Genomic DNA, 15,499 nt, shown 5'->3' on the forward strand with positions numbered 1-15,499 from the left:
TAAATAATAGTGTTTTGCCCTGGGTGGCCCCATGTACCCACCATCAGAGAATGGTGCCGAGGGGGACTGTCCAAGCACCGCACGGCTGGAAACTTTCACGAAGCACACAGCACATCGAAAATATTGTGAAAGGTAGGTGTTGATAATGAAATGACTGTAGAGAAGGTATTTCTTGTAAACGTGAATCTGTCAATAATATTAATTGTATCTTATTATATATAATCTAATTATATCTCATTATATCTCATTATATCTCATTATATCTCAATATATTATTATATAGTGGTCTTCTTTTTCCTTTTTTTTTTTCTTCTTTCAGAATAGAATCTTTTGGTGTGGGGTTTCTTACTTTTAACATTAGACATACCGCCAACCAGGAATCTTGGAAAAATATCTAGGGGTCCAACGGTTACACTATATATATATATATATATTATAGATGCTATTTCATCTTTATTAATTTGTCTTTGTAATAAAATAATCATTTGAAACAGCATATATACACAAATAATAACCATGTACTGGCCACACTCGATTGTCGTTACCATCAGCTGCATGATGGTGTTCACCAACGCTGCTCCCACCATGAGAAATGGCGATACCTATGATCCTCAGCGTATTCTCGAACCACCACCACCACCGTCGTCGTTGTCGAACCAATCCACCTTGTTTGCTAAAAGATCGGCTGAACCATTGGGTGCCCTTTCATATTCGAAGTTTTCCGCCCTCGAAGAAGACGTCCTCAAAGCAGAAAAAGAGGCTGCCGAGGTGAAAAAGGCCAGTGGTAGTGCCAAAACCCACAAATCAAAGTCGTCATCGTCGTCTACTACTTCCAAGATTTCTTCTGAAGTGGGGTCAAGTGCGGGGATTTCCAAAGCGAGCGGTGGTGCCAAGTCTGGCTCTTCTTCTTCTACTTCTTCTTCTTCTTCTGCCGTCAAGAAATACGGTCCGGTGGCGATGGACGTGTCAGAAGTGGCGATTGGCGCCGGGGTGCTCGGGGTTGCTGCTGCTGGGTACGCCGCCGACAGGACAGAAGCCAGTGATGAGCTCAATGATTATGGCAGCAGCACCAACAACAACAACAGCACTGCCACTTAGGAAGACATAACTTAGACTATTAATAGACAGAATAACCCTACCAAATTGTATCATCATGTAATAGAAAATAACTACTGCTTGCTCATCATTCATTAATTGATTGATTGATTGATTCATTCATTCATTCATTCATTTGGTCAATTCCTTTGGGTTAAATTAACAGCCCCCAATTAATTTATTTTTGTGTTTGATTTCCACGAAAACCTTAATGTGGTGGTGATATTTTTTATGGTTTGGGCCATCCCAATCGAGCCAGATACTCGGATCAACTAGGAAACCCCACCAAATAAATTAGTCATACCCAACCACTCTAAAATTAAACTATAATCGGGGATCACAAAGAAAGAAAGAAAGAAAGAAAGAAAAAATATTATTGGGGAATTTGTTTATTTCCCGGGAATTAAGAAATTCCTATTCCACTAATAATAATGATGATGAAATAATTTACACTAACAATCGTTCAAAACAAATGAATTATCCACGTAATAATAATAATTGAAATACTCAGCTCAAAAGACTTTTCCAAACTAAACAAACAAACAAACAAACAAAAAATTAATAAAAAACCACACATCAATAGAATAAATAAAAGCAATAAAAGATATAATATCGATATAAACAGTAAAAAGAGAATGGGAAAATTAATATATAGTATAGTATAATATAAGCTAACATGCAATTCCTCTCCAATAACAAAAAGAAAGAAACCAACCACAACAACAAAGACAATAAATTCTTTTTTTTGTTTTCTTGTTGATAACAAAAACAAAAGCAAAAAATTAAGGATGGCCGTTAATATTAAATGGAAAAAAGAACAATCAAAATTTTAAGCAAAAAAAAAAACCATGTAAAGTAACAAGACAAACAAGAAAAACATAATAAATTTGGTTGTAGGAAACAAAACGAAAAACAGGCACACAGACACACGCAATTATTTTTCAATTCTTGGATTCTTCAGCAACTTCATCATCTTCCGGATGGTGCATTCTCGTCATTCCAGCGGCGACCATGTTTGGAGGAGCCATCAATGGTTGAAGTGATGGAAGATAGCTTTGCATTCCTTGAGGTGGTTGGCCAAGAGGAGCGTTGAATTGTGGTGGAGGATAATAAAACTCCTGACCCCTTTGTTGTTGTTGTTGTTGTTGTTGTTGATGGTGCACCATGTACCCAGGTGGTGGTGGCGGTGGTGGGGCATGAGACATTGGCACGCTCATTGCCACCGCACTCATATGACGTTGAGGAATTGCTAGTTGTTGAGGTGGTGCCGAACTAGGGGAAATTTGGTGATGTTTTGACGAAGACACCGGGGAAGATCTTGATCTCGAAGGAGAAGTGATGGCTTCTTCTCCAGGTCCTCCGGCGGTTGGGGCGGTGGTCGGGGTAGGGGTATAACCTGAGTTAGCTTGGTATCCGGTATTTGGCGCCAGCATGTAATTCGAGGCCTTATTGTAAAGATTACCACTAGAATTATTGAACCCGTAGAAATCATTGACCGATACACTAGTAGGAGTACTGGCAGGAGACGCCAAAGAATACATCGAACCAGAATGACCGTGGCCAAGCCCGGAAGCAGAAGCGCTACCAATACTACCAAGGTTAGAACCAAAGTTTGCGCCGACAAAGTTTGACGATGGTTCAGAAGACGAACTGGTGATTGCTGATGGGAAACTGTAGCTCGATAACGAGTTTTGTGGTTGGTGATGAGTATGGGCGACCGGAGGTGGTGGTGGATACAAAGAGGTATTATTAGCCATTGCAAGTGGAGGACCATGAGCAGCAGGAGGAAGATGAGAAGGAGGAGCAGCAGGAGGACCAGTAGGAGGAGGACCATGAGCATGAGCGCCATTGCCACTACCAAATGACATTGTGTAGTTATTGTTGATCCCGGTATTGTTGAGATGAGGAGTTTCACAATCAATATACTTTGTGATTTCTTGTTCAAGGATTTTCAATGCAACGGTTCTCCCAACAATTTTATGAGGAATCGATTTGCCTCCAACACCAAAATAAGCGTTTCTCACTTGGTGATCGACACTGAAATCTTCGGAAGGGGTCCACATGGCTCTAGCATCACCCATGCTACCAGGAGAGTTTGTATCTGGAAAAGTGAAGTATACTGCGAACCGTGGACAGTTAGAAAGACAAAGGGTGAGCTCGGAGTTTAATGGGGAAGGGTTGGGATTGAAACTTGATGAAGAAGTTGGGGTGGTTGGCGATGACACCGAGGTTTGATAAGACGAAGAAACTTTATCGATACCATTACAAGTAACCGAATGGCAATCGGCAAGCGAGAAGTAGATTCTGAACAAGATTTTTTGACCTTTGTTGTAACTGGTGAAGAAGTAGTTGATTTCTTGGTCTTTTTTCGAGTAAATGATTGCCAAATCCAATGGATCACTCATGAGAGCTTCGACACTGATTGGAGAGAGCGAGAGCAACTGAGGTTGGAAATGGTGGTTGATGGCCAGGTCTTGTTTGATCCGTTGCCATGCACCAATGGTGATGGAGTTTGCGTGGATGAAATCGTAATGATGGTTGATATGGACGGGGATAACTCTTCCAAGATCATGAGGGGCTGTAAGCGAATTGTAAATTCCGCGGGACGACCCGGTGACCACCGATGGATCCATTAAGCCATGACCGCCACGAGCATCACGTTCGCGTTGTTCTTTACGGTTTTTGGCTCTTCTATTTTGGAACCAAATTCTTACCGACCGCTCGGCAAGCCCGACTTTGGCGGCGATTAATTTTCTGGAGTCTGGCGATGGGTTAGGATTGATATCATATTCGGATAACAAGATAGCTAATTTAGATCCGGTGACTCTGGCCCTTTTTGGGCCAGATGTTGGGACGATGGAGTTAGACACGATGCTTGATGAATCTTCTGGAGAAGATGCCCTGTTGGATATTGGTGGGCTTACAATTGATAGCTGGGCTTGCTTAGGTGAGAATATTGTTGAGTTGGTAATGGGATTAGTGCCGGCGACGACGCTAGTAGTGGAAGTAGAACTGGCAGTAGAAGGATGTCCTTGAGCAAGATTATTGATAGAGGCTGCTATTTGATTGTGGTGAGAGTAAGGCACAGGATGGTGGTAAGAGGACATAATCATTGTGGTTGAAGGGGAGAAGGATGAAGGTAAATTAGCAGATCAGGTTGAACAGATCGACGAGGCTGTTTTTTTTTTTTGTTTTTGTTTTTGTTTTTGTTTTCTTGACTATTATTATTGATATAATATAATAGGAGTATGAGAGGAACCAGAAGGACTAGTTATCACTTGGTGGTAAATGATAAAGATGAAGATGATCTGTGTACCGCGGAAGCTTTAATAGATAGGACAATGGTGACTTGGGATATGATTAAGACAGTAATAATAATAATTAATGAATGAATGACTGGTAGGAATATAATAGGAATGAACAATAATAATAAACCAAGGAATATGAAATGAGATCAAAAAACAGTGTACAACACAAACAAGGGAACAAAACGAACGCACCGTCAATTGAAAACAGCCTGAAAACCAAGTGAGTGAGGGAGGGAAATCAAATTATATTATATATTATACTTCCCGTGCTGTATGTGCAATAGGATTAAAGTTATACGAGCACAACAAGAACTACTGACGGAGAGCCAGATATGTATGCACAGTGTTAGGGTTTTGCATACACAAGAAGGTGATGCAGATAATTAACGCAAATGTATGTGGGGGAAGCATCAAGGAGCTATATGGGCCACTACCTACTGAGGTTTTGATTTTTGATTTTTGCTTTTTTTTATTTTTAGTGGAGTATATTTTCCTGCTGCTAATTGCATGCATCGAGATACGCAGTGGTGCGTGGTGCATAGAGACGCATGGGGACGCATAGGGACGCACAGAGTGTTGGGCAGAACCAGAGTAAAGCTAAGCTTTGCAAGCGCCGGAGTCAACAAATAGGGGGTGGGGGGTTTTTTCTTCCTCTTTGACTGCCTTTTGGTGGTGCGACCGGATTGATTGATTGATTGATTGATTGCTGAATATGGAGGACAATTAATGAGAATAATAGCAATTATTGCCTAATTCTTTATTACTATGTTGGCGATGATAACAGTATTTGCTTCTTCTTTTTCTTTTTCTTTTTCTTCTTATCTTTTGAGACCCACCAAGGCTTACAATAGGGAAATAAATGCATTTATTATATCATCCTGGTAAGCAAGTGAAACATCTTCAATAAGATCCGAAATGAAAAAAAAATTACATCGCTTTGTTTTATCTCTGTGTGTCCAGTTTCAATGTTTTTTGACGTTTTCGTATGGATCGACGTCGTATCTTTGCCAATGGAAAAAAAAAAAAAGTGCACACAAATTTAAAAAGTCAGATGCCAGCGGATCTTGATCAACCGAAATCCAAAATGATGGACACCCAAGGCAAGAAAAGGCTTCTTTGTACCACTAGTAGACACCAAAAATAAAATATCACCCTTAAGCGGTAAAGAAGAAGAATAAGCAATTATCATTTGCAGGGTTAATCCTATGTATCTACATGCTGAGTGAAAAAAAGAAAAAAAATAGTTTGGATTATGGAAATATAGCTCATACTCCGAAACAAAGATTGAAAAGCAAAAAAAAAAAAAAAAAAAGAATTACAACAAAACTATTCGCCGTCCATCGCTGTCAAAGTAAAAAAAAAAAAAAAAAAAAAAAAAAATTCCCTTCCCCACCGGGCAATTTGGTTGACCTTTGCCAATCAGCATAATTCTCATAGTGATGGGGCACTTTTGCCCGCGGGGGTTTGTTGTTTCAAATTATGCTGTTGTTGTCTTCTTTTTTTTCGCCATTACCATAGAAGAGTTTTCCTGAAACGATCATCAGTACAGTACACAAATGTGAGTGAAAATAATTGTTGGTGTTTTCTGTATACCTTACCTTACACAAATGTGAGTGAATGAATCACCAACCTTTTTCAATTTTTCTTTTTTTTTTTTTACCTTTTTACCTTTTCACTTTCGATTTCTTAATGTGATTTTTTATATATTTTGTAGAGTTATGGTTTGCACTTTTTGATTTTTTGTTTCATATGTCGTCCCACACATTGCGGGGACTTTCCTTATACATGGTTCTCTTCGAACCACTTCCCTCAAAATTTTATAATATCTGTGAAATATATGCTCACTATTGTTGGAAGTAAGTGTCAGGTAGAACATTGATCTTGCATCGATGAAAAAAAAAAAAAACTAATCGAAAAGATGAGTAAATCCGACGCTTAAGCCTTCCGTCGGAATTGTTATTATTTCATATAGCCTGAATTAATCGGGCATGACCGGCTCCAGCTGGATGGATGGCCCGCCATCAATCAACGTAATAATCATAATAATTATCACTATTATTTATGAGTGTTTTTTTTTAAATGATTATGATTATGATGATGAGGTTGCCGCGCGTTCCATTTCCATCATTAAACCTTCCACTCTAATTATACTTTGAAACAAAAGGAGACCGAAAGTAAACATTTGGGAATAAAGAAAAGTATCCATTTGGGCAAAGTCTCATTTAACAAATTAATTCCCTCTACATTGAAGTGGAGGGGGGCAGACTGGAAACCATTTAGTAGCAATACGATAATGCTAGAAACTTCTAAATATGCGAAAAAAACATTTCCTCGTATTTGATGTATCTCCTCTGTTCTATCCAATCGACAACAAGCAGTAGTATGGTGATATTTATTATCGCTAAAATGGGAAACCTATGAAACCTTGTGCAAAACTTCTTTTGTATTGTTATGTTCAAACACTACAATAATAATGATCTTCAACCTATTGATTGATACACCATGAGTATTCTCTCTGGATAAAAAATTATAATTCCCATTTGTTTGTTTTTTTGTTGCTTGTAGAACTACATGAGTGAAATTTTTCATAGGTTTTGTGGTTTCAATTTATAGAAGCGTATCCCACTGCAGTACAGGATATGGGAATGCATCTTTTGTCGAGGAAATAACAAGTATATATCTTACCCACTCCATACTCCGGATCAATATATATATATATTACATTAGCAGAGATCTGGTGGCTCATTTGAAGGCGCTACTTCCAATGAGGCTCATTTTGTATAGTATGTGTCCACTCTATAGCGCGCTTGCAGATTAGGTTCGGACGATGATGATATTTTTGCGCCTCAAAAACCACCATCCGAAAGATTGTTTGGGATAACAGCCATCATTGTATTGCCCCTGGCAAGATCTAACATATATAACCCACTGGGCATTCTTTGGATATATATATATATATAGATATATATATAGATATAGATATAGATATAGATATAGATATAGATAACCCGCTAAGCGTTATAAGGGTGATGGTTCACAATAGAGACCAATGTCATTTCCTAATTCGGGGTTAAATCCTTCCCCCTTCGTAAAAAGATAATACGAGACACCCGCACACCAATCCCAGGGAAAACAAAAACCCATTCCGTCATCCACCAAGAATTAGGGTTTCTCGCCAACTTTAACCATCGCCGCTACGATCGCACCCAAAGAAAACAAGGGCGATTGAACGAGCGATGAATGATCATCATACGGTAATGTCATAACTACAACCACCAGATTATAATCACCCACAACTATACATTCAAAACAACAGAGTGCAAAAAGGGAGGGAGGAAGAACAAGAAAATATCATTCTCGATAAATCTATCTGCTTGGTACGTATTATATTTTACTTCATTCTATTTTATCTGTGTGGGGCAGAGATACACACCACCACACGTGATGGAGGGTATTTATGTTATACTCCTCTGCCGAAACGGGGTGCAACAACAAGGATCATTGCCTATTAATCATTCCTTTGAAGATCCAATCAACCAACGCCTTAAGCTAGGGTACACACCCAGAAGGAGTGATTGTAATTTAATACACACGGTACCAAGCAATTATTCATGGGGGACTTTGCCAGAACGCAAAAAAAGAAACAACGACGATCTAGTTTCATCCCTTGTAACCAGGGCGATCACCTATTATGTTCAAGAACAATCCACCCTATTATGTTTTAGCAGCATTCTCTGAGATTATGTCACTTTCTAGCGATCGTCTTGTAACTTTCCCTAGACGTGTCCAATTATCCCTTTTTTTTATTTTTTTTTTTTTTTTTTTTATTTCTTCTTACCTCTCTTTCTTTAATTCCTTTTTTTTTTTTTTTTTTTTTTTTTGACACACACCATCTTTTTAGATCGGTTTTGGAATCCTTGTAACACATATAGTCCTTCGGTGGCGACTCATTCCTCCCCGAAAGAACATTTTATTCGCTTGCTTATCATCGATACGAGAGTGAGAGAGTGTGTGTGTGCTTTCCCCCTTTTTTTTTTTTTTTTTTTTCATGTGAGTTATCTTGATCGTGGTCTCCATCGTGGTTATATCTTTGGCTTGACTTGAGATAAGTATTTTTCTCGAAGTGCAAAAAGTCAAGCTCCCTAAAGTATACATCTAACAATCCGTCACCTTTACCACGATTCTTCGGAAAAATTCCTACTGTTCAGCTGCTGGTAATCCCTGGCAAGCCTCTATCTACGAATATGTATCGGCTTTTTTTTTTTCTTTTTGTACTTGTAATCCCAGTCAAACAATGCCTCCTATTTTTTTTTCTTCCTCCTTTGACACCCATTAAATCTATTGTACGAGATCCACATAGATAGATCCGTAGGTTGTTGTAACAACCTGGAAAGAATCGGTTGTTGCTGGATATCGGGATTCTGGAAAATAACTGGCTATTCGTAAAGTATTCCTCAAGATGTAAATTCCCAAAGTCAAAATTTTGCAGTTGACGAAACTTCCCTGTTTAACTTTGGACCCTCCGACTATCAAATCCTAATTATAACCCAAAAAAAAAAAAAAGGGCAATCATGAACAAATAAAACAAGTACCAAACAATCGACAGAAAGAAAACATCCAAAAAAAAACAAAAAAACATTAAACCCCAAAAAGGTTAAAATTGAAATTAAATTGTAATCAAAAAGCCAATCAACCAAATATGGTGGTGGTGGTCTTAACTCTGCAAAGCTGTGCATCTCATCCTACATATATTTTTTTTTTGTCCTCATCCACAAAGAACAATAAAGTCAAGACCTGTATATCTAGACATATACTCTTTCACTATCCGATACCAAGATACGATATTATTCGTAAATTGATGGAAAAAAAAAAGAAGATCCCTTTTTTTTTTACCACCTCTTTCCAGAGGTGTATATTCCTTTAGCTGTGTAATTGGACAGAATATACGCTTGATCCCTGCATGGGATGATAAAGTTTTTTTGTTTTTTTCCTTTCTTTTCTTTTCTTCTTGATAAAACAAAAATCAAAACAGCAGTTGTGAATCGACGGTTTCAAAATTACCAATATTTCATCCTTGAATATAAATATGTAATATGTACTATGTACTATGCAATTTCCTAAGCCTTTATGTAATAATAATAATAATAAATAAAATGATATAATAATAAGAAAATGAAAATAAAACAAAGAAGGTCAAAAAAAAAACGTCAAACAAAGATACTATAATAAATAAATAATAAACAAAAACAAAAACAAAAACAAAAACAACAAAAAAACAAAAAAACAAAGCATAATCATAAAATCAGAGATAAGATGTCGTGACCTTAAATAATCAATTAACAAAGTATCACATCCATCTATCCATCTCTCACTCATCTCCCCCTTCCCCAGCCCCTCTTCTTCTTCTTGGGTTACCAAAATCTGCTTCATCGCTCGGCTCTCTTTGTCTCATTACTTCATCAATGTAAGTATCATCCTCATCCTCAGTTTCATTGACCTCAGCAATCCCTGCCAAATCATGATTATCACTGTCAATTAATCCCATCCTCTTACCAATTTTCGTGAGCGTAGTATCCTGGATACGGCGTCGATGAACCTTGCCACTTGGAAGGACATGTACCCTATATTTTGGATTCATGGTATCGATGGTCCCTTTCATATCAGCATCTACTACCCCATTTCCGAGACGTGGATTGACCAGGGTTAATGATAACGACGGATCTGGAACCCGTAATCCATCGGCGTTCGATCCGCCACCACCAAACAAGTTGCGGACTTTGGCAAAATTCTTATCTTTTGCAAACTCCCAAGATTGCCAAAGGTACCGATACGCCAATTGTTCAAACCGACTCCTTAGTACAAAATTCTTTTCAAACTCTTGGAAATAATCCGTGGCGGTAGGGAACCACCAATTACGCAACACCTGAATCACGATATCCACCAATAATCCTACCACCGTCAAATACGCCAAACCAGCCCACCAGGACCAATCTTTGCCAAATTCCTGGGTGATTCCTGAACTCACCCGATAAATTAACGACGCACTATCATTGTACAATTGAGTGATCAAAAAGTTCCAAGCAAATACCCCACCACACTCGATAATCACCGATAAAAACGCAAAAACGTTACGATTCCGCATATCCAACATTTGACACTTCACGTTCACCAATATCACAAACACGGTGTACGTCATCACTCCATTCGGCATAATAGTATTATCTCTGGCGGCACTGTTGCCCCATAATTTCCAAGACAATAGTGTCACCATCGCACTGGTGGCGGTCGCCAAAAACATATTATACATGAAAATCGGTAAATTAAACGACCGATTCTCCCGGCCTTGACGATACAACCAGGGGTTAGCAATCAAGGTTGCCGGACGTAAATCTTTTTCAAAAATACCAATACACAATACCGGCAACGACGTGAACAAAGTGTTAAACATCGACAATGACCACGGCTCATACAACGAGGTCCCGGTCCATAAAGTGTTTCTTTGGAAAATCGCTTGGGATAAATAAAACATGAATTCTTTGTAGAAAGTGAATAACACAAACTTGGTGGTTCGAATATAATTATAACGACCATGAACGAGCAACAACTTGACAAGGAATCGGAATTGGGCAATAGAGTAATCTGACGATCTAGCAGCTTGTAACCCTTCTTTACCAGTGATCCCAATGCCAATATCGGCGCTTTGAATCATCGCAATATCATTGGCCCCATCACCAATCGCTAAAGTGACTTGTTCTTTATACTTGTTCTTAACCACCCCAACAAGTTTGGCCTTTTGTGATGGCGAGGCACGGCAACAAATCACTGCGTCGGCAACACACCCAAATTCAATAAACATGTTCATCATGGTAATATCGTTTTCCACTTGAGTTAAGGTCATTCCATCGATTACCACCACACAATGGGCAACGTTCTGATCCTTGATTTCGAGGATCGCCGCTTCCATCTTCGCTAATAATCCGGCTTCGTCATCTTCATCACCATTGAGAATCACCACCGTGGAAACATTCTTGATCAAACCACACGAATAACCAATATTGATCGCGGTTTCACGCTTATCGCCCGTCAACATCCACATTTTAATTCCCGCATTATGGAATTTTTCAATAGCGTCGGGAACCCCTTCTTGAAGCTTGTCCTCGATCGCGGTGGCCCCACACAAGTCCAAATCGGCTTCAATTTCTTCACCCACCGTGTCCATTTTCAATTGCCGATCCACAAGCGCGGTTTTCGCTTCATAATATCGCTGGGAAAACTGATCGTAGTCAGAATCACTAAGCCAACGGTACCCGTACAACAAGGTTCTCAAACCATCGGTGGAAAATTCATCAATGTGTTCCAAAGTCTTTTCGGCAATATATTGATCATTCCCAAGTAATTCATCATCAATGAGATAACCACCAAGAGAATTGTGGAATTGCCCATCCCCCATTTTAGGAGAATCGGTGGGAGTGAGACCGTACCGTCTTTGTTGATCCAAATGTAATGATTTTCGAGAATTTTCGGCAATCCGATCGATTTCTGATGACATCCGATTATCCTTCTCCGCCAATATATCGTTGACCAACTCATTGGCAATTTGATCATTATTAGTCCGCTTCATCGTCATCGATTTCCTAATGTTCAGAATGGTGCTTTTCTGGAATAAATCAGCACTATTAGAATTTCTTTCATTGATCACGTATTCTGCCTCTGCCTCTTTTCTAAGCTTGGAGTTCTTGGCAATTTTTTCCGATGCCTCACTGCTGTTGTACGAGGCCTTCAACCGTTGCAAAATCACATTATCTGCCCCTTTACAAATCAAACATTTTCTGCCATCCGGGAATCGAATGATACACGACATTCTTTTCCGAACCGAATTGAATTCAATAATGTCCAAAATCACGTAACTCTCAGACACTGCCGGCTTGTCCAATCCCGATGGGTAGGTCTTAAGAATCAAAGTATTTTGACGCTTGTCGTACACCACAAACCCCATATCGCGGGCCGCGGTGACCAACGCCAATTCATCAGGAGATGAGGATTGATACTCAATATCATCATTATCATCATTACCCGCGAGTCTTTTCGGGAAGCAAGTATGACACAATGCTAAAGATAAAATGAAGAATTTCGCCCGTTGAGCGTATGGCAAATGTGGGTTAGTTTGGATGAAATTGATCAATTCAATTGACGATTTCAAATGGGATTTATTGGTCGTGATCTCGGTGAAATTGGTGGCGGTTAATTTCAACGATGGCGAAGCCGCATTGGAAGAAAATGACTTGACATCAATCACCGCCATTGACGGACGCCCACTATAATGTAACGTCCCGGTACCACGACGAATATCCACCGAGCCTTTTCTATCCAAGGAGTTTCTGAAATCATGCGACCCTTTCCGACTAACATCGTAAGAAGAGCGGCCAAAACTTGGCGAACCGCTAGTATACGGGGTAATATTATTATTATTATTATCAATACCTTCAGGGCGGGCTTCCAATTCTTCCAATATTTGGTCCAAATCATGGATCCACGGAACCCCAGAAATCGAAAATTTCCGGAATACCATCAAATTATCGGTCAAAGTACCGGTTTTATCACTAAAGATATAACTCACTTGCCCCAACTCTTCCAAAATTGTCGCGGTTTTCGCTTCGGCAGGAGTGTTGGTCGGTCCATAATACAAATCCACATCGAATTGTAAAAACAAAAGTTGCGCCACCTTGATTAACTCCATGGTGACGTATAAAGATAACGGAATCAAAGTGTTGTACATGATAATAAATGACATGAATGTCGGCATCGACCCCACGTCTTTTCCCATGAGATACTCGAACCGGTTCTTGGTTCGTTTGTAAATCACCTTTTCCGCGATAAACGAACCAACAGACAACCCCACCACCACGCAAATCATAAACGCAATAATGATATTGATGGTTCTTTGCATATGTGGAGCTTTAGTACGAGGATTCTTGATGGCGTTCATTCTGATCTTTGATTCTTCCCCACTGAAAATCACCAACCCCAAAACACAATTGGTATTTCTGATCACCGACCCACGATATACAATATTATCGTTCGTTAGTGGGTATTTCTTATTATTAAGGATGAAATGCCCTTCAAAAGAATATAAGTTCTGGTTTGGGTCTTCGGTGGTAACTACCCCTTTGACATTAGATAATTTCGCCGCAGAATTACACGCATCGTTCAATTCACTATGCGGGACCTTAGTTTTCAAGTTAGTTTCCCCGTCCAAGTCCATAGTCTCCACAAATACTTCGCTGTTTTCATTATCCGAGGTCAAAATAATGATATCTGAAGGTACTGCTTCATCTTGACCTAGTTTGATTATTGATCCAACTCGAAGATTCTTCCAATTGGTTTTCTTTTCACAGATATCCACATCATTTAAAAGAGCGCTGTTCGCAAACGAATTTACGGAATGCACATGATCATTCTCCAGAGGTGGAGTACTGTCTCTGCTGGCGGTGGCGTTGGTGGGGGACTGAGGATTATTGAAATCTTGATTCAACTCGGTAGTGGAATTGTCACTTCTATCAGATAGTTTACTAACCATACTCATTCTTTTATCAAAATTCTTATCCAAAAGTTGACGCCGCGCTTCCTCGGGGTCTTCAACGAGTACCCTGACTTTTTTATTGTTTTCTTGCTTGTCCTGAGAATGTCTTCTTAAATCATCAATACCTTCTCTGGCAATAGAAATACTAATGAAAATCGACAATGGGATGATCGTGGTACTAGTACCGGTGGTGGACCAATTTGGTACCAATTGCATGATGGCAATGGTCATAAAATAAACGTTGGCAAGTTTGGAAAACTGGGCATATAGTTGCTTTGGTAAAAAATTCAAAATATTGTATCTCGACGACACAACCTGGTTATTAACGTACGGTTGTGAGCTTCGTTCATCGACCAACAAATTCTGTGATCCATCGTAATAATAGGAAATATCTCCCGGGGAAAACTGGTCATGAAAATCGGGATTATCGTCAGAAAATATTTGGAAATCAAATTGTTCCAACCCCAATGGGATTTTTCTTCCATCTCTCGTTGGTCGTAGTTTTGCCAATCCAAAAGTATACTTGATACTTTGAATCATTCGGTTGATACTATACGTCTTTTGGTGGGCTTTAGGATAAGACGCAGTTTTCTTTAAATGAATATTGGTGGATGTCGAGGATAAGTTAACCAGTGAGCCGCTATTTTTATTAGAGTGGTTCCTCGATACCGATCTCTCATGGACATTAGGGCTCGATGAGGTTTTTGTCAGAGTTGACGGTTTGATGCTCGATTGCAATTCGATGTTGTCGATATAGGTTTCTTCATGGTCTTTATTATTGTACGCGGCCTTAAGGTTGTTCTCTAAAGTTCTATTCAATAATTGAGATCTCAATGACATACCACGACTTCTTTTTGGAGACACTATCGGTGGTTTCATCGAAGGCATGGAATTTCTGTTAGGGGCGGTTTCGAAAGTCCCCAGTGGTCTTATCACGGTGGTCGCGGGAGAAGAATGGGAAAATTGTCGACCATTCTCATTAGCTAATGTGGTATCGATGGTTGCAGGAAACTGGGTTGCACCATTCTCTGGGGTCATATCTAATGACGGAGAGTATGGAATATCATTGGTGTTGTCAACGTTTTGCGAATCAGTAATGACGGTGCTCGGCGATCCTGATACATCCACATGATTTATATCTGAAGTCTGACGTTCCTTGTGGTTGATGTGATTGTGATTATTGAACATTATCAATATACCCTTTGGAATTAATCAAGACACACACAAAGAAGAAAAAAAAGAAAACAAGGGGTCCAAAGCAAGGCTTATTCCAGGCTAATTAGATGTATTATAAGAACTAGTGGTAGAGTATTATTTCCCAAACAAGTTTCAAAATTAAAGTGGTGCGGGTCTCGATAAAGGTCTTGCAGATTATAAAAAAATATCCAGTACTGATGATTTGAAGAAAGTACAGCCTTTTATGAACCGCTAGCGATGCCTATTCGTCGTCGTCGATGATGATGATGATAATAGTTGTCTCTATCTTGATCTCAAGTTTTCCACGCTTCACAATTTT

General features: G+C 39.3%; 3 protein-coding genes across 3 annotated transcripts; 1 reads left to right on the forward strand and 2 right to left on the reverse strand. All coding sequences in view use genetic code 12, as the record gives it.

Moving 5' to 3' along the window:
• Positions 1-516: 516 nt before the first annotated feature.
• On the forward strand, positions 517-1,098 carry DASC09_006900 (uncharacterized protein; the record flags this gene model as incomplete). Its single annotated transcript, XM_064994293.1, has 1 exon — positions 517-1,098. One exon carries the CDS (start codon positions 517-519, stop codon positions 1,096-1,098), a length of 582 nt encoding a protein of 193 aa, XP_064850365.1.
• A 938-nt stretch (positions 1,099-2,036) lies between these two features.
• PHO2 (Pho2p) lies at positions 2,037-4,208 on the reverse strand (the record flags this gene model as incomplete). Its single annotated transcript, XM_064994294.1, has 1 exon — positions 2,037-4,208. One exon carries the CDS (start codon positions 4,206-4,208, stop codon positions 2,037-2,039), a length of 2,172 nt encoding a protein of 723 aa, XP_064850366.1.
• A 5,563-nt stretch (positions 4,209-9,771) lies between these two features.
• DNF3 (aminophospholipid-translocating P4-type ATPase DNF3) lies at positions 9,772-15,171 on the reverse strand (the record flags this gene model as incomplete). Its single annotated transcript, XM_064994295.1, has 1 exon — positions 9,772-15,171. One exon carries the CDS (start codon positions 15,169-15,171, stop codon positions 9,772-9,774), a length of 5,400 nt encoding a protein of 1,799 aa, XP_064850367.1.
• Between the last annotated feature and the right edge of the window lie 328 nt (positions 15,172-15,499).

The sequence above is a fragment of the Saccharomycopsis crataegensis genome, assembly GCF_037102585.1.
Source record: "Saccharomycopsis crataegensis DNA, jcf7180000000072, whole genome shotgun sequence".
NCBI lineage: Eukaryota > Fungi > Ascomycota > Saccharomycetes > Ascoideales > Saccharomycopsidaceae > Saccharomycopsis > Saccharomycopsis crataegensis.